Source organism: Electrona antarctica (genome assembly GCF_951216825.1).
Source record: "Electrona antarctica genome assembly, chromosome: 5".
In the NCBI taxonomy this organism is placed as follows: domain Eukaryota; kingdom Metazoa; phylum Chordata; class Actinopteri; order Myctophiformes; family Myctophidae; genus Electrona; species Electrona antarctica.
Genome location: NC_136810.1, coordinates 22,078,677 through 22,101,508, shown reverse-complemented (window position 1 = coordinate 22,101,508; position 22,832 = coordinate 22,078,677). Strand labels below are relative to the sequence as shown.

The 22,832-nt window shown below is 42.8% G+C and overlaps 2 protein-coding genes across 2 annotated transcripts in view; one reads left to right on the top strand and one right to left on the bottom strand.

Moving 5' to 3' along the window:
• Positions 1-22,832, top strand: part of pkp3a (plakophilin 3a) — a 486,421-nt gene that overhangs the window by 462,141 nt on the left and 1,448 nt on the right. The window lies entirely within an intron of this gene.
• Positions 7,682-22,832, bottom strand: part of ap4e1 (adaptor related protein complex 4 subunit epsilon 1) — a 50,483-nt gene continuing 35,332 nt past the window's right edge. Inside the window, exons 17-24 of the mRNA XM_079502242.1 lie at positions 22,255-22,384; positions 20,704-21,010; positions 17,094-17,263; positions 16,537-16,646; positions 15,593-15,831; positions 12,960-13,153; positions 11,869-12,029; positions 7,682-10,060 (exon numbers count right to left, since the gene is read on the bottom strand). Of these exons, the coding sequence (XP_079358368.1) occupies positions 9,894-10,060; positions 11,869-12,029; positions 12,960-13,153; positions 15,593-15,831; positions 16,537-16,646; positions 17,094-17,263; positions 20,704-21,010; positions 22,255-22,384 (1,478 nt within the window). The 3' untranslated portion in view covers positions 7,682-9,893. The remainder of the gene's footprint in view (positions 10,061-11,868; positions 12,030-12,959; positions 13,154-15,592; positions 15,832-16,536; positions 16,647-17,093; positions 17,264-20,703; positions 21,011-22,254; positions 22,385-22,832) is intronic.

Genomic DNA, 22,832 nt, shown 5'->3' with positions numbered 1-22,832 from the left:
CAATAGCACAAACTTTGGCATGCTACTAGTCCTACATACTTACACCTAGAAACCCCATTCAAACCTATTTAGGTTCATCTTATGGTGGACATGTTTGCCTGAAAAGGAATCTTTGAAATGTTTCATAGTTTTAGAAATATAGTGCTTTTAAATTTGAGAAATGTACAATGGGGCTCAATGGCAGATATTGGCACGTCATAAAAGCACTTTCACCTAGGAACTCCATTCATACTTTTTATAATTCAGCTTACTGTGGAGACACATGCTGGAACCTTTTACTTTGAAATGTTTTGTAGTTTCTGAGTTATTTAACTTAAACGCCCAATGCATTCTCAATGGCAATAGCACAAACTTTGGCATGCTACTAGTCCTACATACTTACACCTAGAAACCCCATTCAAACCTATTTAGGTTCATCTTATGGTGGACATGTTTGCCTGAAAAGGAATCTTTGAAATGTTTCATAGTTTTAGAAATATAGTGCTTTCAAATTTGAGAAATGTACAATGGGGCTCAATGGCAGATATTGGCACGTCATAAAAGCACTTTCACCTAGGAACTCCATTCATACTTTTTATAATTCAGCTTACTGTGGAGACACATGCTGGAACCTTTTACTTTGAAATGTTTTGTAGTTTCTGAGTTATTTAACTTAAACGCCCAATGCATTCTCAATGGCAATAGCACAAACTTTGGCATGCTACTAGTCCTACATACTTACACCTAGAAACCCCATTCAAACCTATTTAGGTTCATCTTATGGTGGACATGTTTGCCTGAAAAGGAATCTTTGAAATGTTTCATAGTTTTAGAAATATAGTGCTTTTAAATTTGAGAAATGTACAATGGGGCTCAATGGCAGATATTGGCACGTCATAAAAGCACTTTCACCTAGGAACTCCATTCATACTTTTTATAATTCAGCTTACTGTGGAGACACATGCTGGAACCTTTTACTTTGAAATGTTTTGTAGTTTCTGAGTTATTTAACTTAAACGCCCAATGCATTCTCAATGGCAATAGCACAAACTTTGGTATGCTACTAGTCCTACATACTTACACCTAGAAACCCCATTCAAACCTATTTAGGTTCATCTTATGGTGGACATGTTTGCCTGAAAAGGAATCTTTGAAATGTTTCATAGTTTTAGAAATATAGTGCTTTCAAATTTGAGAAATGTACAATGGGGCTCAATGGCAGATATTGACACGTCATAAAAGCACTTTCACCTAGGAACTCCAATCACACTTTTTATAATTCAGCTTACTGTGGAGACACATGCTGGAACTTTTTACTTTGAAATGTTTTGTAGTTTCTGAGTTATTTAACTTAAACGCCCAATGCATTCTCAATGGCAATAGCACAAACTTTGGCATGCTACTAGTCCTACATACTTACACCTAGAAACCCCATTCAAACCTATTTAGGTTCATCTTATGGTGGACATGTTTGCCTGAAAAGGAATCTTTGAAATGTTTCATAGTTTTAGAAATATAGTGCTTTCAAATTTGAGAAATGTACAATGGGGCTCAATGGCAGATATTGACACGTCATAAAAGCACTTTCACCTAGGAACTCCAATCACACTTTTTATAATTCAGCTTACTGTGGAGACACATGCTGGAACTTTTTACTTTGAAATGTTTTGTAGTTTCTGAGTTATTTAACTTAAACGCCCAATGCATTCTCAATGGCAATAGCACAAACTTTGGCATGCTACTAGTCCTACATACTTACACCTAGAAACCCCATTCAAACCTATTTAGGTTCATCTTATGGTGGACATGTTTGCCTGAAAAGGAATCTTTGAAATGTTTCATAGTTTTAGAAATATAGTGCTTTTAAATTTGAGAAATGTACAATGGGGCTCAATGGCAGATATTGGCACATCATAAAAGCACTTTCACCTAGGAACTCCATTCATACTTTTTATAATTCAGCTTACTGTGGAGACACATGCTGGAACCTTTTACTTTGAAATGTTTTGTAGTTTCTAAGTTATTTAACTTAAACGCCCAATGCATTCTCAATGGCAATAGCACAAACTTTGGCATGCTACTAGTCCTACATACTTACACCTAGAAACCCCATTCAAACCTATTTAGGTTCATCTTATGGTGGACATGTTTGCCTGAAAAGGAATCTTTGAAATGTTTCATAGTTTTAGAAATATAGTGCTTTTAAATTTGAGAAATGTACAATGGGGCTCAATGGCAGATATTGGCACGTCATAAAAGCACTTTCACCTAGGAACTCCAATCACACTTTTTATAATTCAGCTTACTGTGGAGACACATGCTGGAACATTTTACTTTGAAATGTTTTGTAGTTTCTGAGTTATTTAACTTAAACGCCCAATGCATTCTCAATGGCAATAGCACAAACCTTGGCATGCTACTAGTCCTACATACTTACACCTAGAAACCCCATTCAAACCTATTTAGGTTCATCTTATGGTGGACATGTTTGCCTGAAAAGGAATCTTTGAAATGTTTCATAGTTTTAGAAATATAGTGCTTTCAAATTTGAGAAATGTACAATGGGGCTCAATGGCAGATATTGGCACGTCATAAAAGCACTTTCACCTAGGAACTCCAATCACACTTTTTATAATTCAGCTTACTGTGGAGACACATGCTGGAACTTTTTACTTTGAAATGTTTTGTAGTTTCTGAGTTATTTAACTTAAACGCCCAATGCATTCTCAATGGCAATAGCACAAACTTTGGCATGCTACTAGTCCTACATACTTACACCTAGAAACCCCATTCAAACCTATTTAGGTTCATCTTATGGTGGACATGTTTGCCTGAAAAGGAATCTTTGAAATGTTTCATAGTTTTAGAAATATAGTGCTTTCAAATTTGAGAAATGTACAATGGGGCTCAATGGCAGATATTGGCACGTCATAAAAGCACTTTCACCTAGGAACTCCATTCATACTTTTTATAATTCAGCTTACTGTGGAGACACATGCTGGAACCTTTTACTTTGAAATGTTTTGTAGTTTCTGAGTTATTTAACTTAAACGCCCAATGCATTCTCAATGGCAATAGCACAAACTTTGGCATGCTACTAGTCCTACATACTTACACCTAGAAACCCCATTCAAACCTATTTAGGTTCATCTTATGGTGGACATGTTTGCCCTGAAAAGGAATCTTTGAAATGTTTCATAGTTGTAGAAATATAGTGCTTTCAAATTTGAGAAATGTACAATGGGGCTCAATGGCAGATATTGGCACGTCATAAAAGCACTTTCACCTAGGAACTCCAATCACACTTTTTATAATTCAGCTTACTGTGGAGACACATGCTGGAACTTTTTACTTTGAAATGTTTTGTAGTTTCTGAGTTATTTAATTTAAACGCCCAATGCACTCTCAATGGCAATAGCACAAACTTTGGTATGCTACTAGTCCTACATACTTACACCTAGAAACCCCATTCAATCCTATTTAGGTTCATCTTATGGTGGACATGTTTGCCTGAAAAGGAATCTTTGAAATGTTTCATAGTTTTAGAAATATAGTGCTTTCAAATTTGAGAAATGTACAATGGGGCTCAATGGCAGATATTGGCACGTCATAAAAGCACTTTCACCTAGGAACTCCATTCATACTTTTTATAATTCAGCTTACTGTGGAGACACATGCTGGAACCTTTTACTTTGAAATGTTTTGTAGTTTCTGAGTTATTTAACTTAAACGCTCAATGCATTCTCAATGGCAATAGCACAAACTTTGGCATGCTACTAGTCCTACATACTTACACCTAGAAACCCCATTCAAACCTATTTAGGTTCATCTTATGGTGGACATGTTTGCCCTGAAAAGGAATCTTTGAAATGTTTCATAGTTTTAGAAATATAGTGCTTTCAAATTTGAGAAATGTACAATGGGGCTCAATGGCAGATATTGGCACGTCATAAAAGCACTTTCACCTAGGAACTCCATTCATACTTTTTATAATTCAGCTTACTGTGGAGACACATGCTGGAACCTTTTACTTTGAAATGTTTTGTAGTTTCTGAGTTATTTAACTTAAACGCCCAATGCATTCTCAATGGCAATAGCACAAACTTTGGCATGCTACTAGTCCTACATACTTACACCTAGAAATCCCATTCAAACCTATTTAGGTTCATCTTATGGTGGACATGTTTGCCCTGAAAAGGAATCTTTGAAATGTTTCATAGTTTTAGAAATATAGTGCTTTCAAATTTGAGAAATGTACAATGGGGCTCAATGGCAGATATTGGCACGTCATAAAAGCACTTTCACCTAGGAACTCCAATCACACTTTTTATAATTCAGCTTACTGTGGAGACACATGCTAGAACTTTTTACTTTGAAATGTTTTGTAGTTTCTGAGTTATTTAATTTAAACGCCCAATGCACTCTCAATGGCAATAGCACAAACTTTGGTATGCTACTAGTCCTACATACCTACACCTAGAAACCCCATTCAAACCTATTTAGGTTCATCTTATGGTGGACATGTTTGCCTGAAAAGGAATCTTTGAAATGTTTCATAGTTTTAGAAATATAGTGCTTTCAAATTTGAGAAATGTACAATGGGGCTCAATGGCAGATATTGGCACGTCATAAAAGCACTTTCACCTAGGAACTCCATTCATACTTTTTATAATTCAGCTTACTGTGGAGACACATGCTGGAACTTTTTACTTTGAAATGTTTTGTAGTTTCTGAGTTATTTAACTTAAACGCCCAATGCATTCTCAATGGCAATAGCACAAACTTTGGCATGCTACTAGTCCTACATACTTACACCTAGAAACCCCATTCAAACCTATTTAGGTTCATCTTATGGTGGACATGTTTGCCTGAAAAGGAATCTTTGAAATGTTTCATAGTTTTAGAAATATAGTGCTTTCAAATTTGAGAAATGTACAATGGGGCTCAATGGCAGATATTGGCACGTCATAAAAGCACTTTCACCTAGGAACTCCATTCATACTTTTTATAATTCAGCTTACTGTGGAGACACATGCTGGAACTTTTTACTTTGAAATGTTTTGTAGTTTCTGAGTTATTTAACTTAAACGCCCAATGCATTCTCAATGGCAATAGCACAAACTTTGGCATGCTACTAGTCCTACATACTTACACCTAGAAACCCCATTCAAACCTATTTAGGTTCATCTTATGGTGGACATGTTTGCCTGAAACGGAATCTTTGAAATGTTTCATAGTTTTAGAAATATAATGTTAGCCTTACCGCTTTGAAACATATGTCTGATTTCAGCCAGTTTGGGTCCAAGGCTGTTGACGTTCAGGTGAAAAATATGTAGTCCGTTGGCTCCGACTATGGTGCTTATTTCCTCCGTGGTAAAGTAGGAAAGCGGAGGGTCGTTGTTGGTGTCCATACTGCTTATGGCTCTAGCAGCGATTCTCAACCCATTTAATTTCAAGGACCCCCAGTTTGACATGCATTAGTCTACAGACCCCCATTTAATGGCATTTCTATCTCTGGGTCCCCCAATTTATATTTTCTAATCAATGTTAATTTAACTCTGAGTGTGGAACCATTTGTACTCCATTTGTACACTCTCTGAGTTACAGACCCATAAGGGTCAATTTGGTTACCAACTATCATTTAGCTGGGGACCCCCTGGAACTCCCTCAAGGACCCCTGGGGGTCCCCGGACCCCACTTGGTCATCTAGATGGAAAGAATTTATCCAAATTCATCAATTCAATCATAATTACTAACAATGTAAATATAAGCAGTATAGACAATCAAGGGCAGAGAAGTAAGTCACAAACACAGTGGTACAATAATATAATAACATATTTTATTATTTTACATCCAGGTATGCCATTACCAGGCAGTTAACTGATCAATAACTAACTTTAACTATTGATATATCTTCCATGAGGAGGAATCAAACTCCAGTCTCCAAATTCCCTACAAAGAAAAGGCAAAATTCTGATTGGGTGATCAGAATTCGCGGCCGGCCAGGCCAGTGGCCTCCCAGCCGGTAGTGAATTCAATTCAATTCAATGGAGCTTTATTGGCATGAGAAAACTTGCCAAAGCAAGTGTCAAAATACAATAAAAACAGCTGAAAATGGGTAAAGTATATATACAGTTGGAGGAGGTACAGCATTTTTGTTAACAGAGCTACCGGTATGTCACATTGCATCGTACATGTTATAACAGAGTATAAAGCTTTTTTGAAGCAAATAGCATTCTTTTTTGCCATCACTTTGGGGCAAAGCAGCATTTAATGCTGTCACTTTAGGGCAAATCTCAGTGGTCTAGCCCAGGGGTTCTCAACGTTTTTGGCCGGGGACCCCCGGAAATGCTTTGGCAATGTCTTGGGACCCCCACCCGCCCCACTCTCTCCCGACCCCCAATATGAATTGACTGCTACAATAACCTTAATAATAGAGACAATACACCATAAATACATACTGAAACCAGATGTAATCATTAGGGAAGGTGTATGCATGTATGTGTATTGTGGACTATATGTAAACTCCTCATTTCCATTTTCCAGCCATTACAAATAATTTGAGGACCCCCCCCAAAATAATTTGGCGACCCCCTGGTTGAGAACCCCTGGTCTAGCCATTCGCCTTGAAATCCATACTTCACAAGTTCAAATCCCACTGATACCATTATTTTTCTAACCACGGACTACTTTTTTACCATTTCTCCCAACAACTCCAGAGTCCAGACTACGTTTTTTGTGAGGTTAGGGTTTGTTTGACATGCATTAGGGCTACGGACCCCCATTTAATGGCATTTCTATCTCTGGGACCCCCAATTTATATTGTGTAAAATCAATGTAAATTTAACTTTGAGAGTGTACAAATGGAACCAAATGGCCATTGCCTATAGTACCTACACAATATGCGGGATCCACATGCGGCCCCCACCTTCACTTAATGTTGCCCTCAGGTTAATATCAGAATACTGATATATTATTCATTATTACAATTCCAAACATGCAAACATGACCCACATTAATTACTTCAGTCTAAATTATTAGCTTAATAAGTAGGCCCTAGTATTAAAATGTTATTTTCTTTTTTATGTCCAAACAGTCCAATGTATTTGAACTATAATTAAAGGCATTTTAAGGCATTTGAAATTAAATACTAATGTTACTTTTCAGGATTCCAATTCAAAAATAGCAAAACATTATTCAGGATTTCAATTCAAACTAGAAAAAGTGCCCTTCCGGGCACAGGTCTCCACCAGGAGGATAGAAGTGTGTGTGATGTTTGGCAAAATGTTTAGGAGGATGTTTTTTTGTTTTGTTTTTTGCAACAATTTTCTTCATTTTGTTGAGGAAATGCAGATGCAGATCACTCATAGCATCTCTGAGGATAGAATTCTGGATGAGCAGGACATGTACAGCATTTAGTACAAAACGGGCCACTCCTGAAAACTTTGGAAGGCAATCTTAGCCAATCAGTGTAGAATCTGAGAAAACCAACAGACTCGTCTTGATCACGACTACAGAGATCATGTGTACCGATTTGCGTGAGATTTGGATGAAATCTGTGCGACTAACATAAACAATGTGTTTTCCAGAAATCGGCCTCATGGTGGCGCTATAACCAGCCTTTGTATTGAGTTTGTGCTTGAAATGTACTGTAATTCTGCAAACTGTTAATACAATTTTCAATCAATCAAAAAAAAGATGTGGACTTGTGGATGGATGCAGGGAAAATGTTTTTCCATGGCCTCTAGGGAGTGCGCATACATAAGTTGTATACAGATCGATGCAGTTATAGGTAGAAACAGGAATTGCCCTGTTATAGCGCCACCATGAGGCTGATTTGGAAAGAAATCATGTGAGCTTTGGAAGCCAATCTTAGCCAATCAGGATGGAAGATGGGAAATGGTGCAGGTTTTCTCTCTGCTCGGCACAATATTGGACAACCATTTTTAAACATTAAGAACCATCGTTGAATGGTTAGAGAGCCCCCCCCCCCATCCCAGAATGGACAAGACACTTTTTTAAACATTGCAATCAATACAAAACAGGAACTCTGTAAGAATATATCTCCAATAAATACATTTCAAATAATGCATCGATACAAAAAACAAAACGATCAAAGAGCTCTTGAAGTCAACTGTCAGTCATTGCATGGCTTTCTAATCAGACGGCATGAACCCTTAAACCCATTCTGGACGGGAACCCCTTTAGGTGTTTTAAACATTATGTTAAACTTTAGCTATTGAAAAATAGCAGATCTACAAGCTCATAGCACAGCACCGAGTGCCGCACTACGAGCTTGTAAGTCTGCTATTTTTGAAGAATCGTGATAATGTGGCGCAAATCTTTGAATATATATTATTTTAGAGCAAACGTTTTTTTTTAACTCAAATCTTTGCTTCTGGGATGGGGGGTCCCTGGAACTACATATTTTCAGATGTGGGTTCGGCAGCCAATTACATATAATTTTTGGGGTCCTTGACATGAAATCTTGAGAACCACTGATATAGAAACATGGGTATTTCAGAAAACTGACATTATTTCGACGTCAGGCCTAAATGGGTTAAACCCATGGTTCCCAAACGTTTTAAGTTCAAGGACCCCCCCCCCCCCCCCCATGTTATGATGTGATTATAGTGACAGAGCAGATATTAGGGGTCGACACTAAGACCTCACTTGCCCGTCGGTACAAGTACAGGCCATGTTCTACTTGACCGAAAAGTAAATCGGCCATTAAAAAAATTATAGGGTTCACACGTTATTTCATATTTTTTTAAGCGTAGCAACAGTGAAAACAGCACATCATGGACCATATGCAGACCACATCCATCTTACCATATACGTTAATGGCAAGGTGCTAACAAGGTGCGACTTCCCATTACAGCCCATTCATCCAAACAGAAAAGTCCTATCTGATTGTATTACACAACGTCAAACTCACCAACATTGCAGCTGTACGAAAATCTTTCTATCCTCAAAGTGTTTGTTTCATAAAAATCCACTGTATACATGTTATGAGCTACTTTGTGTCCTTGCAGGTGATTCTTTTTGTGTTGCAGTTTGGAAGTGCTCATTAGATATGACTCAACCGCCCATGCTTACCAACTGTTTTGAATTTGCACATAATGCAGGAGGCAGCAGGAGTAACTAGTGATGCACCGAATATATATTATTTAAGTTAAGTTTTGCCATAACCATTTCTTTTGCCATAAATCAGGTAGCTTTATGTTACGGCCATGACAGCAATAGTAGGGAAAAATATATATAATATTAATCATATTCGGTTTTCGGCCAACTGTTTCCTATATTCGGTTTCGGCCAAGAATTTCCCTTTCGGTGCATCCCTAAGTGGGACGTTGCTTTACTGAAAACGAGTGCTTCCAAACTCTGATGGCGGCGGTCTGCAAATGGTCAATAGGTAAACAGTGCTCTTATTGTACATTCCACAGAGCAGGAGACAGCGGTCCCGTTCATGACGACCTTTGCTGCATGTCTCTCCCCTTCTCTCTCTCTCCCTCTTTACTGTCTATCTTCACTTGTATATATCAATAAAGGCAGAAAAGCATAAAACAAATCGTAATAAAACAAAACCAAAAAGAAGAAAAAAAAGCACCTGCCCAGTCGGGCAACCTGAAAGCAAACTCCACCTGCCCGAACGTTTTATTTACCTGCCAGGGGGCAGGTGGGCAACCATTAGTGTCTGTCAACGCCTGTCTGGGGTCAGATGTTATGTGGCTTCAGTGATAGGTCCTGGGTCAGTACACAGTCATTAGGACTGATCCTGGGTCAGCGCACAGCCATTAGGACAGGTCCTGGGTCAGCGCACAGTACTGATCCTGGGTCAGCGCACAGCCATTAGGACTGATCCTGGGTCAGCGCACAACCATTAGGACTGATCATGGGTCAGTACACAGTCATTAGGACTGATCCTGGGTCAGTACTCGCTGACAGTGGTACAGCACACAGTCGGGCAGTTCGGGGACGGGCGAGCGCAGCCACACCGCCAGGCCGTCGCCATGGATACGACAGTGTATGAGACACGGCTGACCTCTCAGGAGACGACACGTCGCGATGCCCTCCGACCCTGTGGGGACATCACATGGTACAATTAATGACCTCCGACCCTGTGGGGACATCACATGGTACGATTAGTGACCTCCGACCCTGTGGGGACATCACATGGTACAATTAGTGACCTCTGACCCTGTGGGGACATCACATGGTACAATTAGTGACCTCTGACCCTGTGGGGACATCACATGGTACGATTAGTGACCTCTGACCCTGTGGGGACATCACATGGTACAATTAGTGACCTCCGACCCTGTGGGGACATCACATGGTACAATTAATGACCTCCGACCCTGTGGGGACAACACATGGTTTTGAACTGATTTTGAACTAAAACTAGACAAAAACTACATGGAAATTTAGTCAAAAGATTACGAGTAAAACTAATCATGAATGGAGAAGGTTTCATTTGTATACTTATACTTATATAAGTACAAGCAGTGAAATGTTGGGACTGCAACAAATATTGCTGTCGGGAGGAAACCACCTAACTCCATTTTTGAGGTTTTTGATTTTTTTTTGTCAGGTGAAACCTGACCTATTACCTTCTCATTTTTCTATGAAGACCTTTGAACGACCTAGTCCTGATTGGCTGGCTTGTCTCTAGGCTACCACACACTTCTGATTGGCTGCTCTGAACCCATACTCTGAAACTCTGCCTATGCCCTGAAAGGCCGCAACGAGGACCGAGGCTACAACGAGGAAGTGTTAACCCATTCTGGGCGGGAATCCCTTTTGGTGTTTTAAGCATTATGTTATACTTTAGCTGTTGAAAAATACAAGCTTGTAGATCTGCTATTTTTGAAGAATCGTTTAAATGTGGCACAAATCTTTGAATATATATTATTTCAGAGCAAATGTTTTTAACTCAAATCTTTGGTTGTGGGGGGGGGGGGGGGGGTCCCTGGAACAACATAGTATTTTCAGATGGGGTCGGCGGCCAATTACATAAATTTTTGTGGGTCCTTGACTTGAAAATGTTTGAGAACCCACTGACATGGAAACATGAGGTTTTTCAGAAGTGACATTCGTAGAATCGTCCTCAGGTCTAAATGGGTTAACTCATTCTGGACGGGAACCCCTTTTGGTGTTTTAACTGTTCTTTGAATATATATTCTTTCAGAAGACTTTTTTTTTCATTTCGACGTCAGGCCTAAATGGGCTAACCCAGAGCGCCTCACAACAGCGGCTAACGTTATGAGCTAACTGGAGCGACACAACAAAACGCCGCGATTTAACTAACAAAAGCACGTCGGAAACCGAACGCAAACAACGACCGGGAGGTTGTCACAGAGAAAAAAACATAATAATAAGGAAAACAGGGGGACAGATGCACAACGGAGACAGCACTTGTTTCAGTTAAAAAGCGTTTCGGAAAAAAACCTCTTAACTCCACTCCATTGCTCAAACTGTCTGCTAAAGCAGCTAACTCCACCACCTCTCCCCCTCTCAAACTGTCTGCTAAAGCAGCTAACTCAACCACCTCTCCCCCTCTCAAACTGCCTGCTAAAGCAGCTAACTCCAACACCTCTCCTCCTCTCATGCAAGTAATTGACAATATATAAAGTCACAACACCGACTTTGATGAGGCAGTATTTGCATTGTTTTAAAAATACATGTTTTTCTTCATTCCCTGAAAGAAATGAACATTTTGGAGTTAGTTGGTTTCTTCCCGACAGAGCAGAGATATTTGTTTATGATGAAAACACAAAATATGGACGTCACATTAGAGGTTTCGGCCTGACAGCAACAGAATCCTAACAATGGAACATGGAAATCGTGGATAGTTCCATCATCCAGCAGCCTACACAGTAACAGTACCTATGATGTCCACCAGGTGGAGCTGTAGCCTGTCCCTCAGCAGCGTCAGGGTGGCGGTGAGCGGGTCGTCAGCGTCCCGACAGACAGACAGGTTCTGTCTGGTGTCGTGAGAGAAAGACAGCCACATGGAGCCGTACTCCTCCGTGGTGACAGGGAATGGCCTGGACGGACACGCAGAGAGACAGGGACACATTTTAACACATAACACCCCTCTAGGCACACAGAGACAGGGACACATTTTAACACATAACACCCCTCTAGGCACACAGAGACAGGGACACATTTTAACACATAACACCCCCTCTAGGCACACACAGAGACAGGGACACATTTTAACACATAACACCCCCTCTAGGCACACACAGAGACAGGGACACATTTTAACACATAACACCCCCTCTAGGCACACACAGAGACAGGGACACATTTTAACACATAACACCCTTCTAGGCACACAAAGAGACAGGGACACATTTTAACACATAACACCCTTCTAGGCACACAAACAGACATTAAACATTATGTTATAATTTAGCTATTATTATATATATAAATAGCAGATCTACAATCACATAGCACGCAACTTGTAGGTCTGCTAGTTTTGAAAAATCGTGAAAATGTGGCGCAAATGTTTGAATATATATTCTTTCTGAGCGAACGTTGTTAACTCAAATCGTTGCTTCCGGGGGCGTCCCTGGAACAACATATTTTCAGATGGGGGTCGGTGGCCAAATACAGATAGTTTCTGGGGTCCTTGACAAATGCTCAGTGTCAGTAGGCCAATCAGAAGCAGGCGGGGCGTTACCATGTCTATGCTCAGTGTCGGTAGGCCAATCAGAGGCAGGCGGGGCGTTATAATGTCTATCTATGCTCAGTGTCGGTAGGCCTATCAGAGGCAGGTGGGGCGTTACCATGTCTATCTATGCTCAGTGTCGGTAGGCCTATCAGAGGCAGGCGGGGCGTTACCATGTCTATGCTCAGTGTCGGTATAGGCCAATCAGAGGCAGGCGGGGCGTTATAATGTCTATGCTCGGCCGCACATTAGACATACGCTACGGCAACAGGAAGTGATGTCACGGTCATAGACGTACCTGATGAAGTCGGCCAGAGACAGTGCGTCGTAGGTGAAGCTCTGCGACTGAAGCTCGCCCCCTGCTGGCTGGTAGGAGACGCTGCCGCTCAGTGACACACGAGCCGCGGGCGTCTCCATGACCAGAGAGTACTGACATACCTCCACACTGTGAGCCTGCAGCACCCCTAGTGGAGCGGAGGACACACTGCACACCTGAAAGAACGAAAGCACACAAGCACACACAAGCACACACAAGCACACACACACACACACACACACACACACACACACACACACACACACACACACACACACACACACACACACACACACACACACACACACACACACACACACACACACACACACACACACACACACACACAGTGAGCCTGTACGCACACTACTAGGGGCTCTCAAGCGATACCACATGTCCAAGTTTACTCATTTAATCGTGAGTCGTGACTAACTCACCGTTATGTTCATCGCAATTAAATATTTTGTATTGTGTAATGTGTATTTATTTTAGCTATTTGGACAGTGGTTTTCAACATGTGGGTCCCCAAATTATTATTGTAGATCTGCTATTTTTGGCGAACGTTAATTTGTTCCCCCCCAGAATGGGAATGCTGGTGTATAAGTGATTAAACGCCATGTATAAAAGTTATTTTTTCTGCATTGTCCCAGTGCCTGAGAAGAGCCGCCCGTCGGTCCTCAACGACTACAGACCAGTCGCCTTTACATCACGGGTTATGAAGACTACAGACCAGTCGCCTTGACATCACAGGTTATGAAGACTACAGACCAGTCGTCTTGACATCACAGGTTATGAAGACTACAGACCAGTCGCCTTGACATCACAGGTTATGAAGACTACAGACCAGTCGCCTTGACATCACAGGTTATGAAGACTACAGACCAGTCGCCTTGACATCACAGGTTATGAAGACTACAGACCAGTCGCCTTGACATCACAGGTTATGAAGACTACAGACCAGTCGCCTTGACATCACAGGTTATGAAGACTACAGACTAGGGCATTAAGCAACTAGTCGACTATTCAACTAGTCGACCTTGTTTGTACTAGTTGACTAGTTGATAAGAAAATAATAATACAAAAGAAAATCCCGACTAGTAAACTAGGCAACTAGTAGAAATGACTAGAAGTGAATGCCTTACTACAGACGAGTCGCCTTGACATCACAGGTTATGAAGGCCTTTGAGGGGCTTGGTACTGAACCAACTGAGACCGCCGGTCAGTGAACACCTCGACCCCCCCTTGCAGTTTGCTAGCCAGGCAGACGTCGATGGGTTGATGACTCCATCTTATACTCATGGACGGATTAAATAGGCCCCGAGCACCAAAACCCTGACTTTGAGGACATTCCTCAAAGTCAGGGTGTACGTGTACCTTTATACCTGCTCAACAGGGCCCTCCACCCTCGCCTCGACTCTCTGGGCACTAGACCTTTATACTTGCTCAACAGGGCACTCCACCCTCGCCTCGACTCTCTGGGCACTAGACCTTTATACTTGCTCAACAGGGCCCTCCACCCTCGCCTCGACTCTCTGGGCACTAGACCTTTATACTTGCTCAACAGGGCCCTCCACCCTCGCCTCGACTCTCTGGGCACTAGACCTTTATACTTGCTCAACAGGGCCCTCCACCCTCGACTCTCTGGGCACTAGCACCCTGAACGTACTGTACAGGGCCCTCCACCCTCGCCTCGACTCTCTGGGCACTAGCACCCTGAACGTACTGTACAGTGTTGTTTTTATACTTGCTCAACAGGGCCCTCCACCCTCGCCTCGACTCTCTGGGCACTAGCACCCTGAACGTACTGTACAGTGTTGTTTTCGTCGACTAAAATTAAGACGAAAAATGTCCGTCGACTACCTTTTTCCACTGACGACGACTAAATGGAAACTAAATGAAAACTAAGCTACGACGACTAAAACTAAGACTAAATATACTACGACGACTAAAACTAAGACTAAATATACTGACAATTTCATCAACGAATAAAAACTAGACTAAAATGTTAGGAAGGGACTATAGTGGACAAGAGATCCAGTATGAGTCATTTTACACTTGGTTGCATGCTGAAAATAGCAGATCTACAATCTCACAAGCTTGTGAGCTTGTAGATCAGCTATTTTCAGCAAGTGTAAAATCAGCCATTGCGACGGCATCAAGGCACGCCAAAATACATTTTGTTCGAAGTAAATCAACTGTAGATTTAGTCGACTAAAATCTCATGATATTTAGTCGACTATAACTAGACTAACACTAAAACATTCCGGGTGACTAAAATGTGACTAAAACTACCGTAATTTCCGGACTATAAGCCACTACTTTTTTCCCATGCTTTGAACCCTGCGGCCTATACAACGGTGCGGCTAATCTATGGATTTTTACAGCTAACGGCCTCTAGGGGACCTTCTAAATCTATCTCTATGGCCACCTGCGGCTTATAGTCCAGTGCGGCTTGTATATGTACACATTTATTCCCTAAATTTAGCTGGTGCGGCTTATATTCAGGTGCGGCTTATAGTCCGGAAATTACGGTAAATGAAAACTATTCAAGAGACTATATGACTAAAACTAAAATCAAAATCTGCTGCCAAAAACAACACTGCGTGGTACCGTACCTGTAGCTGTGAGGACGAGACGTCCAGGTGGACGTGCGGGATGGGTGCGTCCGAGGCGTTGGAGAGGAACAGCAGCAGCAGCAGCTCGTCCTCTCCGTAGACGTGGCAGCCCGACACGGACACGGCGCCCCCACCACCCCCTCCCCCTCCTCCTCCCTGGCCCGAGGAGCACAGCGGCACGATGTCCGAGCGCCGAAGACGGGAGAGGTCCGATGGAGGCTGGAGACGGGACAGGTCCCCTGGAGCAGGGATGGGTAACTTTTACCATGGAGAGGCCCAATATATCTCCACACTCACTCCAGAGGGCCACTATAGTTCCACACTCACTCCAGCGGGCCACTATATTTCCACACTCACTCCAGAGGGCCACTATATTTCCACACTCACTCCAGAGGGCCACTATATATCCACACTCACTCCAGAGAGCCACATTGCATATTAGTCGTAGCAAAACTAGCAGATCTACAGTGCAATGCATTTAAATTTAATTTCAAATTTTCATTTAGTTATACTTATGTTAACTTTATGAACTTAAATGCAAATACATTGGACATAAAAAAAAGACAATTTGAATACTGGTCACACATACCGAGCCATACACAGAAATAACCAGGCTATAAAACCCAGAACTTTAATGCTGGGGGAACGGTCTTTATATTATAGTACAACTCATCTATTTCATATTTACAGCATAGGGAGCCGCCATCATGGACCTGGCAAAAAAAACCCGAAAAAGGTTGCATATCGATGAGGCGCGCTCCATAGACTCCTGTAATGGCGGCGATCTTTAGCAGCGTTTATCTCCGAATTGAAGCTCAGTTGAGCTGATATGAGGTGAGGCACAATGTTAGGAGGTCAATAAAAGTGGCGTGGAACAAACTCTCTCTGTAGACATTTTTAACGCACAGCTCAAGATCTACTCAATTTATTTTTGCTGTACAAACCTTGGTCCAGAGCAGGGTGGGTGTGTCTAGGGTCAGTGGGAGGCGGAGCTACAGAGGGGTGGACGTGTCTTCTGGGGTCAGTGGGAGGAGGGTCTTCCAGAGCTGGGTGGCTGTGTCGGGGCAAAGGTTATTAGAGTTAACAAAAAAAAATAAAAATAACGGAAACTAAATTTGAAAGCATTTCTGTTAACTGAACTAAAAAAAAAACTACAAAACAAAAAAGATAACTAACTGAAACTGTATTGTGTGTTTACAAACTAAACTAAAAGTAAGCGCTAAAACATAACCAGCCGTGGGGCTTAGTGTCACATTGGCTGTGGGGCTTAGTGTCCCATTGGCCGTATAGCGCTAGTCTCCCATTGGCTTAGAAGAGCTAGCCAATCATGAAAATCTCGCCACTACATCGCTACGAGACCACTAAAACAAAAAAAACACTAAACTTAAACAAAAAAGAAATAAACAAAAAATAACTAAAACTAAATTGGATTTTTTTTGCCAAACTAACGAACTAAAACCATTCTATAATGAAAAAACAACAAAAACAAGACGATTCTAACCTTGGCCGGGGGTCATTGGGAGGCGTGTCCACTGCGGGGTGGCCGTGTCGGGGCGTGTCAGTGCGATCATCCACGGTAATGTCGTTAGAGGAGACTGTTGATGACCCCTGACCATTGGCTCCTCCTCCTCTTGGGAAGCGCTGAGGGGGCGTGGGCTCCGAGCGCCCCATCTGGTGGTGAGAAGAGGAACAGGGAAAAAGTACTCTTTTTTTTGTTTTTACTTGAGTAAAAGTATCAATACCGCAATATAGAAATACTCCATACTCCATTAACCCATTTAGACCTGAGGACGATTCTACAAATTTCTTGACCCAATATAGAAACCCATATAGAAACCCTCGGATATAGAAACCCATGTTTCTATATCAGTAGTTCTCAAACTATTTCATGTCAAGGACTCCCAAAAATATATGTAATTGGCCGCCGATCCCCATCTGTGTGTTGTTCCAGGGACCCCCCAGCAAAGCAAAGATTTGAGCTCTGAAAGAATATATAATTATGTATTATGTATTCACGATATTTTTCAAAAATAGCAGATCTACAAGCTCGTAGGGTGTCGCAGCGCAACGCGTTGTGAGCTTGTAGATCGGCTATTTTCAGCATGCAACCAAGTGTAAAATGACTTATACTGGATCTCTTGTCCACTAGTCCCTTCCTAACATTTTATTTGTCGACAAAATTGTCAGTATATTTAGTCTTAGTTTTAGTCATCATAGCTTAGTTTTCATGTAGTTTCCATTTAGTTTCCATCAGTGGAAAAAGGTAGTCGACAAACATTTTTCGTCATAGCATTAGTCGACGAAAACAACAGACACGCACACACACACGTCATTTTCATGTGTTGCTAGTCGTGGCTGCCAGTTCCCACATGATGTGTGGGAGTCCAGACGACTGTTCCAGACGGTACTGAATAACTGCTAGCTTACATCATGTCTTGAGGCTAGTACTGAAATCCAAGATGTGCAGGTCATTCAGTAGAACAGGGTCAGAGCCGCCGTCGTCTCTGTATCCTCCAAAGATGACGATACAATATCCCAGCGTGCAACAGCACATCCGATGATTACCCCAGAATGGAATCTTTTTCCCCTTGATCTCAACCTTTTTCCAGGAGAAGGTCTCTGGGCTGAATTCCCACAGATCATTGAAGGTCTGGTTATGGTTCCTCCCACCAAATACTGTATGTACAGCTCTCCATTGTAGGTAAAGGCTGAATGACAATTGCGTCGTTTTGGAAGAAGCTGCACAGAAGGTGTGTTCGTCCAGTGGCCGTTCTCTGTGTCAAACACTCTACAATGGTGTTGTAGCACTGACCCCTCCTCCCCAGCCCCCAAATACAAACATCTTTGTCCCGATGATGGTGGCAGAGTGACTCTCTGTTGCAGGAGGTGGAGTTCCTGTGGTGTTAATTAATGTCCAGGCCATTGTGCTGGTGTCCAACTTGTAGATGTCATTTGGGGGTCCAGTCAGCTTGACACATCCTCCATGGATAAACATGACCTTCCCCAAGACGCAGGCTGAGTGGAGGAACCGTGGAGTTGGAACAGCCCCAGAAGTCTCCGGTATGAACCATCTGTGTGCGTCGACATCAAATGCATGGAGGACATCACAGTACTCCCTCGACTAGTCTTCCTGCCATGTAGTAACACCCCCCCAGATGTACACGACGTGCTCTATGAGCACAGCTGTGTGGCTGTAGCGCTTGGGACGTCGCCTTGGTATTATTGCGGATGTAAACCGGGGGCGACGGCGTCTTCCAGCGCAAAGACACTGTGTTGAAGACGTTCACATCAACGTGGTCCGTGCTGGAGTCTGGAGTCTGTACCAGACTCCGTGCACCGTTTGTTTTACATCACCATTACATCACCTAATCATAGCAACATGAGTTAGACTTTAATATATTTGCGCCCCTCACTTAACACAGGTGTGATTTTTTAATAATAAAATTGATTGTTTACTTTTTTAAACGATTAACACCCCAATCGCCCAGGATGAAGTTCACCGTCCTTTCTATTAATAACGCCCGACGCCCAAGACAAAGTTTTATCCAAAAGACGAAGTTTATCGATATGAAAACGGATCGCATCGCTCCACAGCCTGTTGCGCAATCCTCGATGTTGACACACAGAGCTCTCAACTCACCAGACACACACACAGCTCTCAACTCACCAGACACACACACAGAGCTCTCAACTCACCAGACACACACACAGCTCTCAACTCACCAGACACACACACAGAGCTCTCAACTCACCAGACACACACACAGAGCTCTCAACTCACCAGACACACACACAGAGCTCTCAACTCACCAGACACACACACAGAGCTCTCAACTCACCAGACACACACAGAGCTCTCAACTCACCAGACACACACAGAGAGCTCTCAACTCACCAGACACACACACAGAGCTCTCAACTCACCAGACACACACAGAGAGCTCTCAACTCACCAGACACGCACACAGAGAGCTCTCAACTCACCAGACACACACACACACACACAGAGCTCTCAACTCACCAGACACACGCACACAGAGAGCTCTCAACTCACCAGACACACACACACACACACAGAGCTCTCAACTCACCAGACACACACACACAGAGAGCTCTCAACTCACCAGACACACACACGCAGAGAGCTCTCAACTCACCAGACACACACAGAGAGCACTCAACTCACCAGACACACACACAGAGAGCTCTCAACTCACCAGCCACACACACAGAGAGCTCTCAACTCACCAGCCACACACACAGCTCTCAACTCACCAGACACACACAGAGAGCACTCAACTCACCAGACACACACACAGCTCTCAACTCACCAGACACACACAGAGAGCACTCAACTCACCAGACACACACACAGCTCTCAACTCACCAGACACACACACAGAGCTCTCAACTCACCAGACACTCGGAGCTCTCAACTCACCAGCAGTGTTGATTTCGTCGAAAAAACTAAGACGAAAAATGTTCGTCGACTATCTTTTTCCACTGATTAACTAAATGGAAACTAAATAAAAACTAAGCTATGATGACTAAAACTAAGACAATTTTGTCAACAAAAACTAGACTACTAGGAAGGGACTAGTGGACAAGAGATCCAGTATAAGTAATTTTACAATTAGTTGCATGCTGAAAATAGCAGATCTACAAGCTCACAACTCGTCACAGCGTGGGCTTGTAGATCGGCTATTTTCAACAAGTCATTACGACAGCATCAAGGCCCGCCAAAATACATTTTAGTCGACTGAATCAACTGTAGATTTAGTCGACTAAAATCTCATGACATTTAGTCGACTAAAACTAGACTAACACTAAAACATTCCGGGTGACTAAAATGTGACCGAAACCAAATAAAAACTATTCCAAGAGACTATGGGCAGTATTATGCGTGTCTTAAGTACCAGGTCTTATGACTTAACTTAAGACCTGGAGGCGTGATCAATGCCATTTGGCTATTCTGAGTGGCCAAACAGCATTGACCACGCCTCCAGGTCTTAAGTTAAGTCATAAGACCTGGTACTTAAGACACGCATAATACTGCCCTATATGACTGAAACTAAAATAGAAATGTGCTGCCAAAAACAACAGTGGCTCACCAGACACACGGAGCTCTGCGATGACCCCAGGCCAACGAACAGCGACGAGGCCAGCTGTTGCCTCTGCTTCTCCCGCTGGTCTCCTCCAGGGAGGGTGGCCCGCTGTGGCCCTCCTCCTCCTCCTGCGGTGCTGTCAGGAGAACCTAGAGCCCCCCCTGGTGGTGTTGGTGGACTGCAGGGCACCTCCTCCTCCAGGTAGCCCTCCTCCCCCCTGCCCCCTGGTGGAGGAGGAGGAGGAGGAGACTGCAGGTAGCCGTCCTTCCCCCAAACCCTCCTCACCCCGTCCAGCTTCAGGCCGCTGCCAGACCTGGATAAGGGGGGGACGGGCACGATAAGCGTTAAGGTATCGTTTATCGTGATTAAAAAAATATCAAATAAAATAAACTTCACAATAGAGCGCCGAAGCACTGACGTCACTCGCTCATCCCCTGGTTCACGGAAGTTTTTCTCTATGGAGAATAACACGGGGTCATCTTAAAATCGTCTCATATAAGAAATTGTCGTCCAAAAATAACCAAAACTGCATCGGCGATATTGTCGGGGAGGTGCCTCTGTATAGTTACGACAGTCAGTCACTCATATTTGATAGTCTGTTTCTAGCGAAAATGTAACCGCCAGTAAAAATCCTGCGCTCTCGGCTACCGCCACGATAGACAGCAATCGAATTCTATTGGAAAAAAAAGACAGTTTAGCAAGAATCGGCAATAGAGCGTCGCAGTCCCGCCTCCTACCCTGACCCAGGAAATGAAACCCAATGCATTATTCTCATAGACATTTCGTAAAGTATTTATTTAAAGACGGTTACGCCGCGGACAAAGCCAACTCGAGTCGTGACAACTCATGACAACACAAACAATATTTTGGACCAAACAAATAATTAGAAAGAAGAAAAAAACGGCAGGTTACAACACTTTCTTTGTTGTTTTTCTTCTTTGTAATTATTTGTTTGGTCCAAAATATTGTTTGTGTTGTCATGAGTTGTCACGACTCGAGTTGGCTTTGTCCGCGGCGTAACCGTCTTTAAATAAATACTTTACGAAATGTCTATGAGAATAATGCATTGGGTTTCATTTCCTGGGTCAGGGTAGGAGGCGGGACTGCGACGCTCTATAGCTAATGTGATCATCGTCTATTTAAGAGTCTTCAGAATCATTAATATTTTAACCGCGCAGTAACGCCGATTTAGAGCCGCTAGCATAGGCGCGTTGTTCCGTCCAGCTCAATCTGAGACATAATTCAGAGCAAAACGGCTATAGAGACCAGAGACATAGCATTGTGCGGGCGGCCATCTTGGGGAGGGCAAAACACAGTGAGCTAAGCGTTGCCTAGCGACCGGCAGCCTCGCTTTACGCTAAATATTAGCGAGCAGATTATGAATTAATACAAAGCTAGAAAAATAACGTTAAGGCGTTCCTGGCACCATGGGAGTTAATACTGGTTCAGTGCTGTTCCTACCTACCCTCCTCTCTGATTGGTCAGTTCCTACCTACCCTCCTCTGTTATTGGTCGGTTCTACCTACCCTCCTCTCTGATTGGTCAGTTCCTACCTACCCTCCTCTGTTATTGGTCGGTTCTTCAGTGCTGTTTCCAGACAGTCCAGAGCTCACAGACAGCATGCTGGGAGACTGGCCGTCTGCTGACAGGCTGACGGACAGAGACATACTGTACGGCTCCAGGTTTACTGAGGAAACAACAACAACAACATAAACAACTACACACAGAGACAGACTGTACGGCTCCAGGTTTACTGAGGAAACAACAACAACAACATAAACACCATTACACACAGAGACAGACTGTACGGCTCCAGGTTTACTGAGGAAACAACAACAACAACATAAACAACTACACACAGAGACAGACTGTACGGCTCCAGGTTTACTGAGGAAACAACAACAACAACATAAACACCATTACACACAGAGACAGACTGTACGGCTCTAGCCTGGGCACCATTCCATTTCGGATTCATGAACCGTCGGGAGCGGATGATTATCGCTACGTCATGTTGTAGTATTGTTTTGTAGTCATACAATCTTCCGGAACTTCCTTTTCCCTCAAACCGATTTTTCTCAATGAAAGCTACAGGCTACGAGAGCTTTCATTGTTATTCTTCCGGTTTGAGAGAA